This window comes from Castor canadensis, chromosome 13 (assembly GCF_047511655.1).
Source record: "Castor canadensis chromosome 13, mCasCan1.hap1v2, whole genome shotgun sequence".
NCBI classification, from domain to species: Eukaryota; Metazoa; Chordata; class Mammalia; order Rodentia; family Castoridae; genus Castor; species Castor canadensis.
Window position 1 is genome coordinate 18,346,110 of NC_133398.1, and position 24,767 is coordinate 18,370,876.

A 24,767-nucleotide genomic window follows, 5' to 3' on the forward strand; every position below is an offset into this window, starting at 1 on the left:
GTTAGCCAATATCCCAATCAATACCTGAAGGGACAGTGTTTTAATTAACCAGGATCACCAACTCATCTTTTAAACCAGAAGGGTGAGAAAGACTATATGGATTGAGAATACAAATGAGAATAGTTTCCAGGGGAAAATCAAGACAGCAGCATAAGGCCATTGGACAAGAAACACCCACAAATATCTTCTCTACAGGCAGGATACAGAGCTATGAAGTGAACCTTGAGATAGGCTCTAGAAATTTAAAACCAGAAAGGGAAGGAGTAGGAGTTGGAATTTTCTGGGTCTGGATGTGAATCCTGGCTCCAAGTTTGTTATCTGAACTACTTGGATCAAGAGTGTTGTCCTTGATTCTCCAACTGAGAACAGTGAAGATGAATGTTAGTGTATTTCCCTCATATGTTCAGTGTTAGGATCAGGAAAGTATACAGAGTAATTGGCATAGCACAATACATGTAATTAATGTTCAACAGATGTTGGGAAGCATTTATTTATTTATTTATTTGGTTGGTTGTTTAGACAATGTCTCTCTCTGAAGCCCAGATTGGCCTCAAATACATGACCCTCTTGCCTTTGCCTCCTAAGTGCTGGGATTAGAGGCATGTGTCTTCATGCCCAGCTGTGAAATTTTAGAAGTAGTAGGAATTGTTGCACAGATAAGGAATTAAAGCCAGCTTATACAGTGTGACCAGCTCGTAAAAAGATGTAGTTCATGTTACAGAAGCAGTACAGAGGTAAGGTGTCTGCCTCCTTTCTCCGGGTTACATTAGGCACTAGTTGAAAAACAAGGGTGGGTTTGTAGATAAGATAGCAGGACATGCAGAGTAGGTGGGAGTGGGGCTCAGCCAGATGATGCATTGCCAAGGAGCACCTAACTTCGAGATCCATGCAGCAGAGTATGGGGGATGGCTCTTACTACAGGTCTTATATCAATTGATACTTAAGATATCTCTCTTGTATTAGAGGTAAATAAAACTTGGACTTGGCACCTTTGCCTTCCCTACAACCTCAGCAGACTTTGTGAATGAGTGTGTGTGTGTGTGTGTGTGTGTGTGTGTGTGTGTGTGTGTGTGTTCATGGTAGGCCACCTAGAAAGGCATTTCCCTATTTAGTGAGGATGGTGGTACAGAGGTGTGTTTCTTCAGCCCTCACCAGGAAGAATCTCAAGCCCATCAGGCTTCCCTCCAACTTTCCCCTTCCTCAACAATTACTTACACATTCCTTTCCCAAAGGGCAAGAGAACATCAACAGACAACCCACTTACCTGCTCAAAACACAGAAGACTGGAGTATTTGGCAAAGTGTATAGTACAGGCTCATGAACCAGACTGCTAGAATTCAAATTCCAGCTGCACCTCTTGCTCACTGACCTTGAGCAAATCCCTCAATTTCTTATCTGTAAACAGGAATGAGAATTGGCAACTATACCTTGGATGTTTTTGAGAATTGGCAACTATACCTTGGATGTTTTTGAGAATTGAACAATACATTAAAACTTTTACTTTCATAGTCATAAATAATATAGATAAAAAATAAATAAATAAATTGATTAAGCTCCTGTTATATATCTGGCCAGGTTTAGGCACTCCATAGTTATGATTTCTCATAACAATGATGTAGTTACTATTATTTCCAGATGAAGAAACTGAGGCAACAAAATTTTAAGTTCTTTACATAACATAATACAGGTAGTTAGTAGCTGACTCTGGATTTGAACCTAGGCTATTGGATGAATGTTCAGTAAATGTTGGTTACTATGATGCAAGACAACTTTCTGAAAGATGGAGCAGTGGGGCCACTAGAAATTCTATCTTAATCTTGTTGACCCCTTGATTCATTGAGAGGATGCGTCCTTCATGCAAGTAGAAGCTAAAATATAAATAGGGGAGGGAAAACAGTGGGTAAATGGGGAGTCTCCTTGTCACTCACAGCTGGGTTTGTGGAATTTGAACATTAGAATTTGCCCTGCATCACCACATCCCTCCCTTTTAGTGAAAAATAAGACCTCTCTGGTAAGTATTACAATATATACCACCATCCTCCCTACCACATGGATCCAATCTCTAACCTCTTCTCTTATTCCTTCTCTGCCTGTCACTCAGCCAGTGAGCCTGGAGACATATATTTTCCCCATTTCAGTTGAGCGATCATAATAAAAGTGAAGTCTATTAGGATAAGTTTCTGCCCAGGCTCAGTAAATCTCTTCAAATACTATTCAACACCAGATTTCTGTTAGTCTTTGCCGCTGGGGAGGCTGTACCCTCCACTGACTGTCAGACTGGGTGGAAGGCTCAAGACACAGCCTCTGCTAAATGAAACTCAAATGGAGCGTTTGGAACATAAATATTGAAGTGACCCAGGTTGGATAAAGGGGGACCAGTTAGCTAAGCTTCTATCTTACATGCAGAAGATGCTAAATTATTAAAACTTTAATAAATGTAATAATAAATATTTGATGTTGAATTATAGAAGGCTTTACAGATAGAGTGAAACTGAGAAATAACTTGTTGTATCTGCATTAGATGTTAAACACTTTTCAAATGGGGCTTCTGATGCTGAGGTGGGTCTGCAGAGCTTTATATTTAAAAGATAGACGCTAAAGTATGATTTTTGGCAAGTATGTTAGGCTGGCAGTCAACATACCCGAGTCTGAGGCCTGGCCCTGCCCTGAAGACAGCCACACATGGTGACTAGAGCAGAGTCCTTCCACTCAGCTTCCTGTCATTGATCCTTACAGCTGTCTTCCGATTGCTAGGCTATTTTAATCTCCCATTTCACAGATGAGGAAGCCAGCATTCTCAGGCCTCAAGCAGGGCAGCTTCAGGGAAAGAACTGGGATTTGAACAGAGAATTCTGGCTTCAAAATTTTTGTCTCATCCATTATGGCCTGGTGCCTCCCTCCCTTGCTGCATGGGAGCACTTTCTGTTTTGTATTAAGAAGGATAAGTTTGGTTTCAGGGCACAAAGACCTGATCAAGTTATCTTAATGTCAACTACATTGGAATGTCGTCATGGGAAAAGTAAGAGAATAGCTCAGCCACAGAGCTGAAGAAGAATTCTGTCCTCCCCTGCATCTTCCGATGATGGCTTCATCTTCTCCTGTTGTGCAATTACTTCCTTCCCATTCCCCTCTGCCCTGCCAGGGACGTAGTGGTGATAATCATGTTTTCCCATGTATTTTGTTCCTCTTACTGCCAGAGACCAATGCTTTTCTTCCTTGCATAGCATTTTGGAAAATTCTAGAAAAGGAATATTTTTTGGCCTGGCATGTCTAGGAGCCCAACCCTGGCTTACTCATCTGTCTTAGAGTATAGGACCACAGAGTATAGATACAAGTAAGAGAAGAATCAAGGAAGCATCTACTTTAGCCCATATTTTCAAAATTCTCCCTGAGCTTATACCTTACAGGTTACATTAACACAGAGAAAGTGGGTGTCAGGCATCCCATGTGCCAACTCAGATACACAGATAGGGCTGCCTTGAATATTATGTTGGGGAGATTTCTGATACTACAGACAGATTCATCAGGGAGATTTTTCATGATCAACTCATGATGTCTCCCTTCAGGATTGGATGGGGGTTATGACAAAGTCTCAGGTATTTACCATCTCTGAACTTTATGGTATTTAGAAGTCCTCTCGATTTTCTATTTCATGATTTGATGATTATGTTCCTCAAATGAAGTCAGATCATTGGTTTCTGAGACACAAAAGAAAGGATATTCATATGAATAGAGATGCTGAGGGTGAATTAGAAATGGAACTGTCTCCCTCTCTTGGGATAACCCGCCATCAACCCTGGGGCCTCTACTATCCCACTTTACACTTTTCTACCTCAATAAACTCTCCCACTTTACACTAAAAAAAGAAATGAAACTGTCTTTTCTACAGATTTTCATCCATCTATGTTATCTCAGGGGGAATTTGGTGCACCGTGGTGCCAATGTATTTCCTGAAATAAATTTCTGACTTGTAGCAGAGTTGAGGCCTCCAATGTAAGTGCTTCCTGGATACTGTCTGGCGCTATCATTGTCATTTGTAGTAAAAATGGAACATTCTGATTAAAGCTACAAACAAATTACAGGGGCCTTGAATACCAGCATAGTGTTCCAAAGGCATGCATAAACAATTACAAACTCACAGACTAGAAGGGGCTACCTGAGGCATTTCTTCCATCCCCTGCTATCACGTGGACAGTCTCTATTAGAATAGAATCCACCCTCTATTTACAAGTATCTCATGGCATCCTGCTGTGTTGCCTGCTGTAGTCTTAAAGTGTTTCCTAAAAATTCTCTCTTGGTCTGAGCTGCACAGGTTACACTGTCAGTTATGTAAACAGCAGCTCAGAGACAGTGATCACTAAGACAAGCCAAGATGAGCAATCATATTTTGTCACCTCAGACTTAATCACATAGCTGAGTAAGACCACGTGTTTCCTTTAGTTTATCTTTCACTACTGTGAGGTAAGTACCAGGCCCCATGTACCCAACACACACACACACACACACACAGACACACACACACGCACTCCAGGCATTCCAATGAGTAATTAGGTAATGTGTATGGTAGGGCTGACTCCTTTTCCCCTTACTAACCAGAGAATTCCAGCAACAAACAAGTGGTGTGATCAAGCTGGGAGAATTTATTCACAATGTCTGGGAAATGTCTAGAACAGTAACAAGGACTATGCAGTATCCTGTGTCTGGTCAACCATAGGTGTCAGTGGGTTGAGATGAGGGTGAAGTTACCAGAACATGATGAGAAGATTCCAAGGAGCTGTGGCAATCAGTCAAGGAATACAAACAGCTTGTAGTGACCCTGCAGGAAAGGCGCCAGGAGAATAAATGCTCTAACTTCACTCACTGGGAGAGTTGAGCCCAGTGGAAAATGAGGTGAGGGAGCCCATCCCATGGAGGTTGTGCATCAAAGTCAACCTCCTGAGACACACAGCAGGGAAGAATGAACTGAGGATGGATGTTCAAGGGCACACGGATTCATGTCCCTTCTTGTGAATACCCTCTAAATGTCCATGCCTCTCCATCTTCACTGTCACCCCACTGTCTCAGCCCTTCTTAAATAGTTTTACTGCATTTAGTCCCCAACCCATCCCATGTACATGTCCAGTGCAAACTCTACAGAAACCGAGCCAGCCTTTTCCCACCCCCCAAATGCCTCAGAACAAAAGTTCAAACTGTCAGTTAGCACACATCAATACTCCATAGTCTGACCACCATTTCTTTTACCATTTTATCTCCCACTGTGTCTCTATTTGTAATTTCCTTAAAATGACACTTTCCTATCTCCTTGCTTTTTCCGGTGTTGTATCTCTGCCTAACAATCACACAGTCCCCTCTATACCTAGCTCACTAATTCTCATCGATCATAGCCTTGCAGAAGTGTCAGAGTGGATTTATTCATAAATCTAGAACATTTATTCCAGAACTAGTAAAATGTGTATTACATTGCAGTTAATTGTAGCTGAGGCCTCCCTCCCCCAATACCTAGGAATCTGTGCTCCTGGAGGTCGTTGATTGACTCAATCATCATTGTATTCACAGTTCTAAGCATAGTAGTGGCTCAGAGAAAAGGATGCAGAGCATTTTGATGACACTAATTTAATGTGGTTATTTTTTATTGGTCTTGAAGATACTTTAATATTACCAACAAATATTTCTCAGTAAATATCTCCAAATATCACCTGATCCCTTGTACACATAATTCTAGCAACAAATTAGACCTATAAAAATTTCCTATCTCACAATGCTTATTGTCTTGTGTTAGACTGTATTAACTCAAAGTGATCCCAAATAATACCAGTGGTTTGGAATAAGTTAATGAAATAAAATAAAAAGACGTGTTCCTTCATTTTGAAAATTTGAGAAATACTATTATAAACTAAGCAGCTGTTATTGATTTTCTTGGTGACAGTTTCTCCCAGAGGTGTTTATATGTTAATATATGTCATGAATTTTTAGCAAATTAATTCTACATACTACAGTCTCTCCAGCATTTTCCCACTAAGGTACAAGTGCAGGGCCAACATCTCTTGAGACATACTTCAAGTAATACCACCTAGTCCAGAAAGGCTCAGAGGCTGCACTAGTTAAGCCAAACAGCAGAGAAAGAGGGATTTGGTTCTTACTTTCTTTCAAAGTACACACATATCTGGGGGAACGAAAGTAGGGATCTGGCCTGTCTCCTGATGATTCATTAGTCAGGCAAGCCAGCTGCTGAGTTCCTGGTTCTATGTTCTTGACTCTGCAGAAGGCACCAGTCTTCACTGAGGAGCAGGATTTGGATGGAATGGCCATGCTTGGATATTCCAGGGGCTAGCAAGTCCTGGGTGAGCAGATATACAAAGTCACCTAAAATAGGCAAAGAAGGATAAAGAAGTGCCAAAGAGAAAAAAGTAGGAAGAAAGAAGAAATATCTTATGACAACCCAGCATTTTCAAATCCTTTAGACCAACAGAGCCCAGCCATTAGCAGCACAGGTGCTAATGCTGGATGATCCCACTAAAATCCCATCTCTGCCATGTACTATCTGGGCAGGAGGGAATGGGTGACTTTATCTCCCACTGCCTCTGTTCCTATGTTTGCAAGATAGAGATAGCTATAGCTACTTTGAGAATAAAGTTGATGCATGATGTGTTTAACACAAAAATATTGGGCATTATTGGTAATATGTTATAATTATTTAGCTCAAATATTAACCCAGTGAAGGAGTCTAAACACTTACCTTTTCAGAAGGAATTATGACTCCTTTTTTTTTTGACCCTTCCTTCTTAAAGTTTTACTGCAGTAAATATTCAATAAGTTTACAATGATTGACTCATTGGAGTGCAACTCAAGGGTCCTTCAAAAAGCAATGCAAGACTCATAGTAGTGTTATTCATAATAGTTAAAATGAAGAAGCAACTCAAGTGTCTGTCAATGGATGAATAGATGAACAAAATGCAGTATAAAAATACAATGGAATATTATTCAGCCTTAAACAGGAAAGACATTCTGACCTATGCCAAAACGTGAATGACCCTAACTGTATTATGCTAAGTGAACTAAGCCAGCCACAAGAGGACAAATACTCTACGATTCCACTGATAAGAGGTACTTAGAGGTACAGAATCATGGAAACAGAAAGTAGAATGGTGGTTGCTAAGGGCTGGAAGGAGGGGAAAATGGGAAGTTATTGTTTAGTGTGTACAGTTTCATTTTGTAACATGAAAATAGTTCAGGAAACGGAGATGGGATGATTGCAGCATAATATGTACTTGATCCCTGCGAGCTATACAATGAAAAATTATTAAGAGTGTAAATTTTATGTTATATGTATTTTAACAGCATTTAAAACAGAGTAAAGAAATAAGAGAAAAATGGAAGAGAAAGGTTTGGGGGAAGTGTGCCTAGCCAATTATGCCACTCACCTTGAAGGCATCCTGGTTGCAGTGTTCCTGGAGCAGAGAACATGGATCTATAGTATACCTCTGGCTACCTGTTCCCCTTTAGGGCAACTTTCAGCTCTGCCACCACCCCTGAGGTACAGTGAGACTGTATTGAAATGGAACTTCCTGAGAAGATTCGTGCCCTAAATCTGGATTCATACACTGGACAGTGTAAGGTCTAGCTGGGTGAAGATAGCATCTGGAAGGCATGATGGGAAATAACCAGGGATGACCATTGCTTCACATATCCAAGAAAAGCCTGGTCTTTGAGGGAATATTTTTGTTTCCCCTGAAAGCTAAGAATAGCATTGGTCAAAAGGCCTCACTTCCTTCACCTGTACAATGAGTTTTATAGAGGGTGATTTTACACCAAGTATGATAGTAGATGCCTATAATCTACTACTCAGGAGGTAGAGGCAGGTGGGTCATGAGTTTGAGGTCAGCCTGGATAAAGTTGGCCAGACCTTGTCTCAAAACAAAATATGAAGCCAAAGGGAGGGGTGTAGTTCAAGTGCTAAAGTGTTTGCCAAGCATGCATGAGGCCTTAATATCAGTCTTCCATACCTCAAAAAATTAAATTAAGAGATATGATTCTCACCACCATCTGGAACATTTGGTAACCTCTAGAAACATTTTCTATTGTCTACAACCCAGAGGATCCCATTGGCATCTAGATGATAGAAGCCAGGGTTGTTGCTAAACATCCTACAGTGCATACCACAACCCTAACCCCTTATAACCATAGTGCCAAGGTTGAGAGGCTCTGCCTTAGTTGAGGGTACATCACACCCATTGAACAGATGAGAATGTTGAGGGTTAGAAAGTATGACTTCAAACCTACTATACCTTTCTAGAGACCTGGGGAAATAGTCCAGGTTATTAGGCCATAAATACAAGCAAGAAGAGAAGAACTGGCATGTGTAGATGTAGGCTGTGAAGACAGGACAAAGAATTTGTCTAGAGAATGAGGCACCAGCGTGGCCTCAGGAATAAGCATCAATCTCAGTTTTTTGAAACTCTTAGGACTGAGGTCAGAAGGGAGCTCTGCAGAGCCTGACCCCATCAGTGAAGCCTAAAGAAACATCACTAGCAGGGAGTGGCCCAAAGTCTGAAAACAGCTTCCCTCCTCCAAAGTGAGCCAGAGACACCTGCCCTCCCTTGCAATGACGGATTTTGAGCATTAAAAAAAAAGTTTACAATCCCAGCCAGGCAGGAATAAATCACAGTGCCTCTGTGCAGCAGCAGCAGACATGACTTATGGCCCCATCACCATAGCAACGGGAGCTCAGCCAGCTAACGCACAAAAGCGTCACTCCTGCCTGACAGGCCTTGGCTGGGCCCTGATGGAGAGGCAAGTGTTCCGGAGAAAGGATGTATTCTCCAGAACTCGCTGCCCATTTGTCTTCATTCTGCACTGGAGCGAGCCTCTTGCTCTTCTCTCCTCTCCCCATCCCCAGCCAACAGGTTCTTTTCCTCCCTCTCTTCTGCACAAAAGGTCTTTTCTTCTTTTAACCTGTCCTCCTAAAGGTTTACAAGAAAAAGACCCCAATTAGAGCTTGCAAAGACCCTGATGGGTCTGCCTCACTGCCCTTTCTGAGCTGTGAATTATGGTGTAGCTTCCATATATTGAGCATCAATACGGGTGGACTCCTTGCAACGCTTCCTCCATAGTGTTGCAAATCAGCCTCTTGGAGTTTCTTTCTGTCTCCAGTCAATTCTCTTTTTGCAGCTGGCATGGCCTCCTCTGAATTACAAACCACCTTTAGAGCCTTCAAGTGCTCCCTGTACTTCTCAGCGTGATTCTCATGGCCCTGGGGGATCAAGCCTTGCTCCTCTCTGCAGTCACATCCCTGGACTCCCTACAGGATACGCCAGCACCTCCCCCCTCTCCCAGGGCTTTTAATTCCTCAGATGTCTTGTTTCTCCTTCCTAGAACACACCTACCACTTTACCTGAATGCTTTTTATTCATTCATCAGGGCTCAGCATAGCCTTCTCCTCCAGGAAGGTTATCTGGCCTCCCAAATCCAATGCAGACACCCTCTCTCCTTTTGACCACGGTGTCTGCACTCTCACATTGCTGCACTCACTCTCCCACTCAGTGCTACCTTGTTTCAGTGTGGCTGCATTGGGTGATTCCCACCTCTACTGCCCATGCTCCCTTTCCTCTTAGCCACTGCTACCTCCTTCTACATCCTTACTACACTTCTCCCTCTCTCTACCTTGCTCTTTTTTCCACCTTCAAATTGATACCCCACATGGTAATCAAGGGATAAATATTCTCAGTCTCTGAACCCAACCAATATTTCACAGATTTACCCCATTTCAAGGTCTTTTCTTACCTTTGTCCAAACTCCTTGCATGGCCCTGATGGCACCACTTGCCTATATCCTACACTACATTCTGTGCTAGCTAGATAGACTGGTATATTTCTAGTTAACTTGTATATGTCTAGGCCATTGTGACCCCATAACATCTGCTTCCACCCTCACCAAATTCCAATAAGTAGGTCTGCTCCCATTCATTCTTTAGGCCTCAGAAGGACAACTTTTACAACTTTCGATCTGTTAGGTGAGTGGCTCTCAACCCTGGCTACATTCCTATAACTTGGTGAGCTCTTAAAAATCCCAGAGGTGTGTTAGAACCAGTGAAAATTTTAAAGAGTCACAGAATATTCACATATCCTCAAAGTATCTCCTCACAAATAAACATTAAGAAAGAAAAAATAGCAACCTTACAGTGAAGAATCTTGAGCAATGCCATCTTAATCAAGTGACCAAGTTATATTATAAGTAAAGTTCACCTGATAGGGTGAACTGACAAAGACACAGCATCACTTCTGCTATGCTCCTGCCAAAATACATAACCTGAATTTAATCACAAGGAAGCATGGGACAGATTGAGACCATGGAGCATTCTACAAAATAACTGATCTACATCTTTAAGAACGCTGAGTTCATGAAAGCAAAACAGACAGAGGAGCTGTCCAAATTAAAGGATCTCAAAAGATCATGACAACTGAATGCAGCACATGAGCTTGGACTTTCTTTTGCTATAAAGAATAGCAAGGGAACACCTAAAAAAATTGTAGATTGACTATTGAGTAATGGTACTTTGGCAGTATTATAGTTATAAACCAAGAATGTTCTGGTTTTTAGAAAATGCATACTGAAGCATATAAAACTTATACAAACACATCACACAGAAAGTGGGATAGAGGTATAAGTGGAAAGAAGAAGGGAGGAGGAAAAGAGAGGAAGAAACAGAAAACAAGAAAATTGTGATTTGTGAATTCCCCAACTTTACTCATTTTCATTACTGCTTTGACTGTTCTGGGTTCCATATGAACTTCCATATGAACTTTAGATTCAGTTTGTTAATTTCTGCCAAAAAGGAAAAAAAAAACTGAGCTGGGATTCTGATAGAGATTACATTGAATCTAAGGATCAGTTTGTGGAATATTGCTATCTTAACAAATACAAAACATCTCTAAACCCTTGAATGTGTCCTTCAAAATACTTTTCAGCATGGTTTTGCAGTTTTCAGTGTACACGTCTCTTTCTTTCTTTTTTTTGGCAGTACTGGGTTTAAACTAAGGGCCTAATGTTGCTGGTTAGGCATTCTACCACTTAAACCACTCCACCAGCCCTGTTTTGTTTTGGGTAATTTTCGAGATAGGGTCTCATAAACTGTTTGCCTGGGTCTGGCTTCAAACCCTGAACCTCCTGATCTCTGCCTCCTGTGTAGCTAGAATTACAGGCATGAGATACTGGCACCCAGCTTCAGGATATAAGTCTTGCACTGATTTTGTTAAATTTATTTCTAAGTATGTCATTCTTTTTGATGCTCCTGTAAATTGAATTGTTTTCCTAATTTCTTTTTCAAGCTGGTCATTACTAGTACATAGGAATACAATTGAAATTTGCAAGTTGCCCTCATATTCTGCTGAAGTCAATGATTACTTCCAATTTGTGTGTGTTCGTGTGTGTGCGCACGAGCATGTGTGCGTTAGGATTTTCTATATGCAAAATCAAGTCATATATGAATAGAGATAGTTTTGAATTTCTTCCAATTGGGATAACTTTCATTTATTTTTCTTACTAATTTGTCTGGCTAAAACCTCCAGTACAAGGCTGAGTAAAAATGGCAATAGTTCATATTTAATCTTACAACTTTACTTTCATGTTACATGAAAGTAAGAATTTTTAAACTGTATGCCAAAGACCCTGCCTCGAGAATTCCAATTCAGTTAGTCCAAGGTGGTAGTAAAGGCAGTGAAATCTCTGAAAAGCTCTCAGTTGGTTATAATAAGAGCCAGGGTTAAGAAATTCTGGATTCACCTCTGTGGAAAGAGACCCTTGTTCTTTCTCATAAGAGCATGTGTCACATTTCACCTTGATTTCTTGTTTAGTTTTCCAGAAGACTGAAAAGCTTGACTGAGATGGGATGGTTGTCTTTGCTTCCTCACATTCATCAATAGCAGTAGTGCCTGGTGCAGAGTACATTGAAAAAACTTAATGTCAAAGTCTGTAACTCTCACAACACTGCCGTGAGATTTATAACAGTAGTCCCAGGTTACAGAAGAGAAAATGAGTCTCAGAAAGGTTAAGCAAGTTGCTGAGACCACATAGTCAGACCACAGAGCAGGTAGAGATAAAAAGTCATATACACACAAAGTTGGGACCTTTTCACCTCAAACAGAACCTCAACCACATGGTATACTTCTTAGGTCACCACCCTGCTCAGAGGATGCAAATCAGGATTTATTTTAATGATTGACACATACTTATTAGAGTGTCCATAGGATAAAGCAGGACACTACTGTTGGTCACAATATTTTTGCTCATCCAACTTACCTGTTGCCATAGGTGATGGTCCATACCTATCCAAATATGAATATTTAATAGCATGGTTTTTATTTTTGATGAGACTAGGGTTCAAATATGAATATTTAGAGACCTGGTCCTCATCATACTGATGACAATGCCTTCTACTACATGAGCACTTACTGTGAACCAAGGAATGGGCCAAATGCTTTGTGAGTACCACCTCATTTCTTTCACTTCATTGATGTTTTGTACTTTTTATGATATTGTCGTTATTGTAAATGAAGATATTTCAGTTCATTCAGAGAGCTGCTTGTCCATGATCACAAAACTAATCAAAGAAAGAGCTAATATTTCAGCCTGACACCCTGTCATGTGTTGCCTTCTAATTCTGCTGAAAGTGGAAGGCACCAGGTTTTGCCTTTGTTTCAGATATCTCAGTTGGTCTGGTGTAGAGTCTTCAAACTTGCATGTCTGCGATGCTTCTGCTGCTGCTGATCCATGGATTGCACTTTGAAAACCACTGCATGAGATTATTCAGGGTTGTGTCAACTTTCCACTACTGTGACAAAAGTCCTGAGATAACCTTAAAAAGAAGAAAGGTGACAAGAAAGTACATTAATGCAAGAGCCCATGAGGAAGGAGGCTGTCAACTTCATGGCAACTGGGAAGTGAGAGAGAGAGGAAGGTATGAGCATGAATACATTCCTTCAAGGAAGGTGACCGGGAAGTAGTGAAGAGGTCAGGTAGAGATGAATCAATTCGGGTTGTAACACGCTTGTGCATGGAAGCAATGCTAGGAATTTCTCTGTGTAGCTATCCCTATCTCAACTAGCAAAAACACTATCTCTTTCTTATATTGCTTAAGTCTACTCTTCAACAAAATTGGAGAAAAGAGAAGAACAGGTTCTGCCTGGAAGTGAGGGGTGTGGGAGATAGAGGGAGGGGACAGGGGACAGGGGAGGAGAAATAGCCCAAACAATGTATGCACATATGAATAAATAAATGAAAAAATAAAATAAAAATTTTAAAAAAGAAGCTAATCGTTTTATAACCTAAAAAAAAGAATATTCTCCCAATAACCTGATTTTCTTTCACTAGGCCCCATCTCTTACAGCTTTCACTACCTTCCAATAGCATCATAGTCTGGGGACAAAGTCTTCAATAAATGAGGCTTTGGGAGAAATTTAAGATCCAAACTACAGCAAGGACAGTGGCTACATAAGGACAATAAATGAGCTATGGAAACTAATTAATCTAAAAACCTTGTCTCAGATGTTGGCATGTTATAGCCCATGAGACAATTCATCCCGTCACCTGTTTTTTGTTAATAAAGTTTTACTGGAACATAGTCTCTTCCATTTTTGTTAAACTTATTATCAGTGACTGATTTTTTATTTTTGCTACAATTTCTGAATTGAATCCTTGCAACAGAGATCATATGGTCTACTAAACCTAAAATATTACCAGCTGGTTCATTGCAATAAAATTTTATCAACCCTTGATTTTGATTTTAGAATGGCTATTCAAAATGGGTCCTTGGACTAGCAGCATTGGCATCCATCCCCTTGCTTATTTGAAATGTAGAATTGCAGGCCCAATCTAGACAAACTAAGTTAGAATCTGCATTTTAACAAGATCCCCAGGTGATTTATGTGCACAATAAATATTAAGAAGCATTGCTCCCGAACAACTATTTGAGAAACCGGACTTTAAAGTCAGAGAATTTTAACTCTCCTATTCACTTTGTCCCTGGACTTAGTTATATTCCCTGTCTATCCTGTTATCTAATCCATTTAATAGGGATACCAAGGCTTATTTCCTTATTTTAAGGATTGTAATGAAATGAAACTTTCAAAGTCTTGGCTCTTAGTAACGTTGAATAAAAGGCAACTGCTGTTATAAGGATCCTTGTTATTTTATAGATATTTTGCAAATGGGAACCCCATTGGCCCTATTTGGACCTGGGAAGAAATGTGACATCTGAGCTCACACAATGGGTTAGTTAAGTGTGTGGGTTAGCACAAGGTTCTTTGCCTCTGAACCCATTTCATAACCTGTTCCATTTCCCTGGCATTGATAGACAGATGACAGATGGACCAATTGTGCTAAAACTCTTCCATTAATAAGCAAAATGATCTTGGGCTAGTATTTTCTCTGAGCTTCGGTTTCCCCATCCAAGAATGCAAACAACTAATGCCATTAGGTTTTTAGGTGACTAAAATGATAAAGGATCAGTTACAGTTTAGAGCCTGGCATGAATGAGATGCTTAAAATAATGCACCAAAATCTTTTTTGTTAGGAAGAAAGGAAGAAAGGAAGAAAGACTCAAGAACACTGGTTCTGCAGCTACCCCACAGAATTCTGAAAAGCCTGTAGTCATTTTTGTTAGATACCTGCCTAGTCTCCATAACTTGAGTCTTAACTAGTGGCTTGAAAATTCAAACTGGGACTGAAAATGCAAAAATGAATTTTCAGGTCATTCCTGTCTCATTCCAGGCTATTTGGGTCTCCCTGCCTTGTTCTGAGCAGACAGGGGACTTTAGCAACTCCTGGTTCTTGCAGAACCCTCCAGATGTTGCTTGGTTAGACAGTCTTAATGGCCTGCTCCTTCCTTAACCAAACAATTCTCAGTTTAAAGACCAATGGTTTTGTAGTAAAGCAGCTGTAGATTCAATTCTGACTCTAACACAACTTCTCTTTGTGGCTTTAGGCACCTCACTTAACTTTACTCCATTTCCCTTTGCTCATCAGCAAACTGTGATAATTATACCTTTTATTCAGTTGTGAAAATCAATGAGCTGATTCATGGATGCCAAACAATTGCAGTTAATAAATGTTGTTATTTGCCTCAGTGACTGAGGAAGTTAAAATCACAAACTGTCCTTCCTGTCACAGATGTTTGTGGATGATTTGTGGGGTCAGAGACAATCTGGGAGATAGTCTCCTCCATTGCTCCTCTTTAGAATGAAGAAGCTGAGGCACAAGGATGACATGGCACTGGCCCAAGGCCACACTATGGGTCAGTGAAACAGGCCATCTGGGTCCCTCTTAAGGGTCTTCATGTTTTATTAAGCTGCACTTCAATAGCACAGGTCATCACAGATACCTCTTGGTTTCAAAAGTTCCAGTGGCTTAATGGAAATCGGGCCCCTCATTGGAAGTTGTAATCAAGGCAACCTTGAAATTTAGGGAGGCAACTCCAAAGGCTTTTGCTCAGTCAACTAAGGCAAAGGCTTGAGGCCAATATCAGCGGCCCTGGGCTCCTGACAGCAGGTGTGGATGATGAATGGGCAGCTTAGCGTGATGGAGCAAATTGATCATTGCATCACCGACCACAACTTATTCATTTCTGCAAGGAGGGCAATTCATTACCCTGCATGTCATGCTGCCCGTGTCACTATCAGAGATAAAAGCCCAAGGCCTCACAGCCTGTGCCTCTCATCACATCTCACCTCTTCTTAATGGCAGGAAGATGCTGAAAGAAAGTGTTAGAAGCCCAGGGCTGCTCCAGGCTGTTTAGTCTTGGCAGATCTGGGAGGCCCTTTCTTCTTCATGAAGAAATCAACAGAGACAAACCCCAAGGGTTTTTAATCCAATCAACAGGAGCAAATAAGTTGCATCTTTTAAGTGAGTAATATAGTCTCTGGAGCATGACGTTAAGAAGCACTTTGAGGCTGCATGTAAACCCAGTAGGAATGAAAGCCAGAATTATCAGTGATGTGCACAGTGGGTCTAGAGTGAGTAGACCTGCACAGTGCATTGTCATTCATCCAGGGATGGTAGTGGTTGGACTATCTTCTGCAACTCTCAAGTTCTATCAGGTGCTCTCTAGTGTTAAGAATAAACTAAAAGGAAGTTAAGATTACATTAAATGTTTACATCTTATTATTTTATCAGTATAGTAGCTCTCAATTGCAGTGGCACAATTTATAGGTTTATTTTATTTTATTTTTGAAACTGGGTCTCACTATATAGTCTAATCTTGCCTGAAATTCACTATGTAGCCCAGGCTGTCTTTAAATTTGTGACTCCACCACCCAAGTGCTGAGATTACAGGTATGCATCACCAGACCTTACTTTGGAATGCTGTCTTGAGTGTAGACATAACAGTGAGATCATAAGTAACTTGGTGGTGATTGTACACTCATAAATACCTACTACCCTCAGTTGTGGTAGAGCCAATAATTTCTACCAGCAAATAAACAGCTGGACTTCATCTTCACTACCCCTCTTCCACTGATCTCCAGGGTGTGGTTCTTTTCCTTCCTATGACAAATTTCTCTGCCTGAAACCTTACCTCATGCATGCCAGCTTAGGAAAGGTCCTTGTTCTATTCATTATACTCTTCCACTCATTCATCTTTGTAATATAAACCAGACTCTTCCTAAAATAAAGCCTGTGAATGGGAAGCTGTTGATTCACATGACTGTGATAGAGATGAGTTCACCCATGATAATATTGAGTAACAGAGCTCTGTCTTCAAGCCTCCTTCTGTCTCAGCTTTCTCTGTGGACTATAAAGTTTTCTGCATCCTTTTTAAGGTATGGGGCTTGGCACAAGGAGCTCTGGAGAACCACCCTGAGCTGTTGTCTGTTTCAATCTGACAACTTTCTTTTTTTGGTGATACTAGGAAATGAACTCAAAACTTTATGCTTTGTAGGCAGGTGCTCTACTGCTTGTGCCATTCTATCAGCCCTTTTTTCTCTGGTTATTCTGAAGATAGGGTCTTACTGCACCCAGGCTGGCCTGAACTATGATCATCCTATTTTAAGTGGTCCGTCATTTGTGAGACATATGCATGCCACCACCAGCTTTTGTTATATTGAGATGGGGTCTCATGGGCTTTTTGCCTGGTCTGGCCTGGAACTAGATCCTCCCAATCTCAGCCTCCCCACTAGCTTGGATTACAGGTATGAGCCACTGATGCCTGACTTGCTCTAACATCTTAAACACAAAGGAAGCAGAAAACTTCTGTCTGCTTCCATGTATTGCATAATATCCAGGGAAGGATTGTATTGGTGCAGTCAGGTGCGCTGCCCTTCACTGGGACAGTTACTGATAAAGGAAGATCAGTCACCATATTTGGCTAAGGCTGCAGTATACCAATCAGGAAAGGAAGGATATTTGCACATTTGTCCTCTCCGACCTCCAGAACCATGTGGAGTGAGGAAAAAGTGATACTGGAAAAGAAAGAAAAGAAAATCTAGTGATGTGACTAAGATAACATAGAAAAAGAGTCTTGCCAAATGAAAATAACTTTCCATGATAACAGTCTTCAGCTTCTCCTTCAACATTGGCTATATTTAAATATGTTAATATATTTAGCCATAGGCTCCCTCCCTCTCTCCTCTCTCTCTCTCTCTCTCTCTCTCTCTCTCTCTCTCTTTCTCAGTGGAGTACCAGGGTTTAAACTCAGGGCTTCATATTTGCTAGGCAGGCACTCTAACACTTGAGCCACATTTCCAGCCCTTTTTGCTCTGCTTATTTTGGAGATAGAGCCTCTCTGTTTTGCCCAGGCCTGTCTGGATGACAATCCTCTTATTTTATGCTTTCATATGTCTCTGAGATGATAGGAATGTGCCACCACACCCTGCTTTTTTTCCATTGAGATGAGGTCTCTCAAACGTTTTTCTCCCTGACTTGCCTAGAACTGTGATCCTTCTGATCTCAGCCTCCCAAGTAGCTAGGATTACAGATGTGAGCCACTGGCACCCTGTTCTCTTAATTCTTTATTTTTGTCGTTTTCATTATTTCACTTCCAACTCACTGGAAAATCAGTTACTATATCTTAATGGTTCTTCATCAGGAGCAGTTTTGTCCCTCTACCCAGCTCCCAGGACACTTGACAGGTCTGGAAACAACATTGGTTGCCACACCTGGGAAGGTGCCACTGGTACCTATCAAGCAAAGGCCAGGTATGCTGCTGAAAATTTTGCAATACATAGGATAAACAATGAAACAATGCATTATTTAGTCCAAAATACAAGTATTGTATTGGTTCCTTTTCCTGGAGCTAGCTCCTTCATTTCCAATTGCTTGTATGTTCTTCTATAGACCTCCCAGAGACTATGCAAACTCTCACGTGATGGTGAAGTAATAATCACTAACAAAAAAAAAAAAAGAAAGAAAAGGAAAAAAACCTATTAATTGAATATTTGCCATGTCACAGGCAATGAGCTAAGGATATTTCATGTAGCTGTCATATCTAATCCACAGGAAGTATTTTAAGATAGGTACACCAGTGTTCCCAAAATCACATAAGTCTTGTCACAAGCAAACCAAGATTCAAATTCAAATACACCTGATTCCAAAGACTGTATCTTTAACCAAGAAGCAATGAAGGCTTGATAACCACTGGAACCCTCACTATATATACCAACAAGCTATGAAGGTAAGCCTCATCCCTTCTCCCCTAGATTGGGTCACTTGCATATTAACACACTCTAGAAATGTGCATGATTTGACCCTATACCTCTAAAAGTCATGAATATAATCTCCAGCTATTCCAACCCACAAAGACCCATTTAGACAGGGCCAGCACCTTATTATCAGCTCCCCCTGCCTTGTCTCTCACACTATTTCTGGTGCAGTCTCAGCTTGTCATCTTTCCTTCCTGCCCCAAAAAGAGAAGAGAGAGAGAGGAAGAATGCTGTTTTTTCAGCCAGTGATGATTCATGTGTGCATGTTTATACATAGCAGTTTATATCACTTAGAAGCAACAAATAATTCTAGCACTGGGACTGACATATCATAAATAGGTGCTACACACCACACAACCCTTTGGATGACCATCAAGCAGAGGAGTATCTTCAGCCTCAGAGAATGCCAGTCAGACTTCTCTTTTCTTCACAGGCTACTTATTAACAGTTTACCAGGTTATGTTTTAAGAAATGCTATTCTCATTTTAGAACTTTAAAAGAACCAAATCATCCCCCTCTCCCTCTCCACCCTAGACCCTTACCCCTTGCAAAAAAATTTAAATCTACTCATAGCACTCAGGAGCAGCAACCCTCCTTCCCTCTCCTCCCCTTACCCAATAAATAGCATTAAGCAAACATCGTATCTAGATCTTGGCTTCTAAATGTCAATTCAAGTGAAAGGAATCAGAGTTCTTTGGAAAAAATGGTTGATTTCAGAGCTAGCAAAAGGAAAGTAAATGATAAACCTAGAATATTTCATTGGGCTAGAAAGCAAATCAGAAATGTGGAGGCATGTTAAAGGACACAGGATTCAGCTAAGAGAAGCTTACACTGGCCAAATTTTGTACAAGTTAAGTATCGAAGTCATTATAATAACATAACCATGCCAATAAATATGAAACCACCATTCAATGCTAACTTGCATTAATAAATGTGTACATTGAATGTTTAATAGGAAATTAAATGTTTACATAATTTCAATGTGTCTTTGCATAGAAGACTTAATAATTGCAAGGGGGGAAAGGAGTTACTTTACAGTAGAGTAGACCAGCAGACAATGCATGGAATGAGTAAAATGAACCTGACTCTAAATGGAACAAATTAAAATCATGTGCCACATGAGAGGATGACCTAGCAAAGAAGCAAGACTTCTATGATAGTCCTTCCAAAGATACATGACCTGAATCTAACCATAAAGAAATTCCAGATAAACATGAACTGAAATGGGACGTGTGATGGTTAGTTTGATCATCAACTTGGTTAAATTGAGAGGCACGTGGGAGATTGGATTGAGACACACTTTTAGATGTGTCGGTGCTGGGAGGGTGTCTTTGTAGTTGTACCCTGTTGCTGACCCCTTATGCTGTCTTTGCTTCCCGACTACCATTAAGTGTGTAGCCTCTACAACATGTTCCTATTAACACAATGTTCTGGCCCCCTATGGACCTGGAATCAACAGGTCTATGGACTGAAACCTCTGAGACAATGAACTAAAATAAATCCTTCTACCCTTAAGATATTTATATAAGGTATTTTGTCATAGTGACAAAAGCCCTAATATAGATGGTATTCAAAACAAAGTGGAAACTGAGGACATATTATCAACTGAATAAGATTAAAAGACATTACACATCAAGAAAACATGATTTTGACTTGAGTACTTTACCCTAAAGAACATTACAGGAACATTTGACAAAACTTGAATGAGACCTGAGGATTTCATGGTAGTAATGTATTGAAGATTACATTGTCACTATGTCTGAGGCTATGTTTGTTTGTAGGAAAGGTCACTAATGCATTCAGAGTAGTGGGACATCTGGTTGGCAACTCACTCCCCAATGGTATGTGGGAAGATTCTTTGTTCTGAATAGGAATAAAAAATATTGCAACCAACTTTTTTATTCTTTGAGAATGAGTCTGTTTCTCTGCTGGACAAATTAGGACCAAAGAAATGTCATGAGTAACAAGATACATATATCTTCCCCTCCTCCCTGCCTTTATGAGACTTCCATATTCATTATCCGATGTGTTCCTTATAACAGTCCATAGAGGCAGAATGAACAGAGAACGAGAGTCCTAAGTCACACTGTCAGAAACTAGGTCCTAGGACTGGAAGTATAGCTCACTCAGTGGGAGAGCACTTACTTATCTAGCATTTACAAACCCCAGGGTTCAATCCCCAGTAACACACACAAAAGAAGAGAAAGAGAGAGAGAGAAAAAGGAAAAAAATGAAAGAAAGTAAGCCCCATACAATTTAAGTGACTTACCAATATCATACATCTGTCATACATCTGTAGTGGTGATGACTCAGGGAATAAAACACAGAACTGTCTGATTCCAAAGCTACTTGAAGTCTATCCAGTGCCTTTCAAGATATACATTGGACAAAGGCTCTCTCAAAGTACCAGTGACTTGTCTATATCTACCTGGCATATATCGATCTGGCATCATTCCTTCCCTCTGCTCATATTTGTACTAGCTTAATACGTATTTGATAACTATCCCATTTTTTCCCACTTTGAGATTAAAGGCAAACTCAAAATCATTCAGGCTAGTTGAGCCCTGTGGTGCTAAACTCCAGGTAAGTGGAGCACATTGACCTTCTGGCCAGCAGACATCCTGGACTACCCATCACTTCAGTTACCCTGTCTTCTTTCCTTGCATCTTTTCCACTTCAAGACCTGGAGATAAGAGAATTCCTCTCCCATTCACAAAAGCCCAAATCTCTGCCCTTACTGGGCAACACTTCTGAAGTACACAGGTTTTATTCTCTCTCTCTCTCTCTCTCTCTCTCTCTCTCTCTCTCTCTCTCTCACACACACACACACACACACACACACACTGCCTTGCCCTCCATCCTGGTTTCCATTTTATTGTCTTCATCCTTCATCCCAGCACTAACAGTTGAAGATGCTTATTATAAAAAAGTTGTGCAGCTGAAGAACTTATTAATTTTGCCCTTTGGCTACAGAAAACCAATAATAATCATCAGAGGATTTTTAAAGAGTCTGAAAGAAGGAGAAGAGAGTTTAAGCTGGAGGTGGGGGGAAAGAGACACACTCTCTATTTCTAGCATGCTTTTAATGTCTATAGAACCTCCCAGGATAACTTCCTATTTTCTCACACTGGGTTGCATATACATTATCAAACAGCCCCAGGATGGCAAAATCTCTTAAATAGAAGGGAGTGATCACTAGGGGGCTGTGATATTCATAAAAGGATTTCTGTAGGAAGTAGGATGGGGTAAATTGAAGGAAGACAAGGATTCACAGATGAACAAAATGCAGGAAAAAACCTGTGTGTGTGATGCTCAGGGCTATGACTCCACCATTAAGAACAAAACCAGGAAAGACTTGGTAAATTTGTATTCCACCCAAATAAAGTAGAAAGAGGGAAGGAGGAGGAAGAAAAAAAGGAACAAGGGAAACAGACAAATGGAAAAAGAGAGAGGAGAAAGAAAAGAAAGGAGCAAAACTGAAAAAGAATGCAGTGGCAAAAAGGCTATAGAAGAATGAATAAAAGATAGCTTCTGAAGTTCCACACTTTTAAGCTTCTGGAGGCATGGCTCAAGTGGTAGAATGCCTCCTAGCAAGCTCGAAGCATTTCTGCCAGTACTGCCAGAAAAAAAAAAAAAAAAGCTTCTAAGTATCAGTTTATCAGTTTGGTTGTGTTTCTACATTGTTGGGGACAGACAAGTAGCCACCTATCACTACATAATTTTCAGGAAAAAGACTTAACTTTTCTCTCTGAAACACTGGCTCAGTTTACATTTCATTGCTCACAGAACATGGATTTAGTGCAAATATCCACCACTTGCACATGTGACTCAGAAAGGTGAGCTCTCTCCCTTTTAGAGCTAAGTTATGATTGGTCACAAACAGTTTGCAAATTCTCTTTCACATTGATTGGTTAGAAATACTGCTGTGAGCCTCAGTCCTGGCTTGTGAGAGACATAAGATGATCTTCCAGAATATTTCTGCTTACTCTTAAGAAGCAAACATCATATATGATAGCTGCTTTCTGATTTCGGACTTTGCCATATCTGGTGTAGACTCTTGAAAGTGTCATGCCTCCTTCAGATCATGAAAGAAGTCATCCTCAAGAGGTAAACCCACCATTGAGCATGCCACAGTGGAGAGACAGACAGCCTGGTCCTTTGGTAACACAGTTGAGTTGCTGAATTGACCAACTCTGAAATCCTCCTGTGTTAGTCATCTTTCCATCACTACAACAAATACTTGAGACAAATCACATTGTAAAGAGACAAATCACATTTTGGCTCAATTTTGGAAGCTTCAGCATATGCTTGTGGGCCCCATTCCTTTGTGTGTCAAGGTGAGAGTACATGGTGGACCAAAACCATTCACCTCTTTTGTGTGTTGCTGAAACACAAAAAGTTTTAAAAAAAAAACAAAGGGGTTGAGGTCCCTATGTACCTTTTAAGGGCACTCCCAATAATTTGAAGACCCCCCAACTGGGTCCTACCTCTTAAAGTTTCCACCATCTCCCAATAGCACCAAGCTGGGAACAAAATCTTTAACATGTAGGTCTTTGGGAACATTATAGATCCAAACTATAGCACCTCCCTTTCTGTGGACTTTGTGATATAAACAACAATTCATGTATTTATGGTGTAAGTCAATTTCATTTATGCTTTCCTTCTTTGACGCCAAGTCATCCTAACTGACACAGCACCCCAACTTGATGTAACCTATCCCTCATAATGATTCATCCCACATCTGCAGTCATTGTCCCGCTCTCTCATCATATCAACAGCAAAGTGTCTTCGGTTCCTCAAACACACTTCATTCTATACATGCATGTCTTCGCACCTGCTTTTCATTTTGTCTCATCTCCTACATATCTGTACAGCAGATGATGTCACCACATCTTCTCTCCCAAAACTAACTGACATGCCATTTCCTTGGGGAGTCTTTTTTTTTTTCTTTTATTTATATGTGCATACAATGTTTGGGTCATTTCTCTTGGGGAATCTTTCTAACTCTGATCTGTATGTGCATTACATGGAGGTTAAAAGCATGAACCCAGGAGCCACGCAGTGCTTGGACTTGAATTCCAGCACCACCTTGGGTGTTTTTGCTTAATCATTTTCTGCTTCATCTCCCTTCTCTGGAAGATGAAGATAATAATAGTACCTTCTACATAGGGTAGTTACAAAAAATAAGATGAGGTCTTATGTATAGAAGCACTGAGAACAGTCCATGGCACAAAGTAAGCCTGTGTTAGTGTTCACTATTATTGTCATGATTGTCTGTTTCAAATCGGTCTTCATCATTAATTGATTAGTCTGAACTATTGGAGGGCAGAATTTTGCTTAATTCACCTCTGTATCATTAATACCTATCATAGAACCATGCATTGCTAAAGTAGATTCTTAAGAACAAAACAAGAAACAAACAACATTTTGTGGGATGGGATGACATGGAATGGAATACAATGCAAAGAAGTGGAATGCTTGCAATGGAATAGAACAGGCAAGTCATGTGGGAAGTCAGTACATTTAAAGCAAAGACACTGAACAGAGTTAAGTCTTACTGCTTGTAATATTCTAAATGTCAAGCCGCTAGTATGGATTTTTTTTTTCTCGAAGAAATTAAGGAAGTATTGATGATCTTGATCTTCAGAATTGCACAATTCCAAGTATATCCAGATGATCTGCCTTTTTTAGAGAACATTTTTGAGATATAATATACATAAAATAACACTCATCCACTTTACGTGTGCATTTCAATGAGCATTGATCAATTTCCAAAATTTACTACCATCTCCAAGATCTAAATATTTGAATTTGGCTTTGGATGAGTTAAACTGTAGCCAGTCTTCTGAAGGCAGGTTGCTTGGGGCACAGTCTTAAAACAGTAGGCCAGAAAAGATGGTGCTAGCAGTAGGAATGAGTATCTGTCCATCTTTAAGCCTGAACTCCTGGTCCTTCAGTCTTCCCTCTTCCTCTCAGACTAAGCATTTATATAATTTATTACATGCTTTTTCCATTGCTATTTCCCTTTAATATGTGGGCTCTTTGACATCTTGCAAAATGCCTGGTTCATCTTTCCATTCC

General features: G+C 40.4%; 1 protein-coding gene across 5 annotated transcripts in view; it reads left to right on the forward strand.

Moving 5' to 3' along the window:
- The window catches only part of Astn2 (astrotactin 2), an 888,234-nt gene that overhangs the window by 429,230 nt on the left and 434,237 nt on the right, over nt 1-24,767 (forward strand). Inside the window, exon 1 of one of the 5 annotated variants that reach the window (XM_074051157.1) lies at nt 12,735-12,952. The exons of the other annotated variants lie outside the window; for them this stretch is intronic. Coding sequence (XP_073907258.1) covers nt 12,735-12,952 — 218 coding nt within the window. Of the gene's footprint in view, nt 1-12,734; nt 12,953-24,767 lie in introns of those variants that run through there. 5 annotated transcript variants of the gene reach the window in all.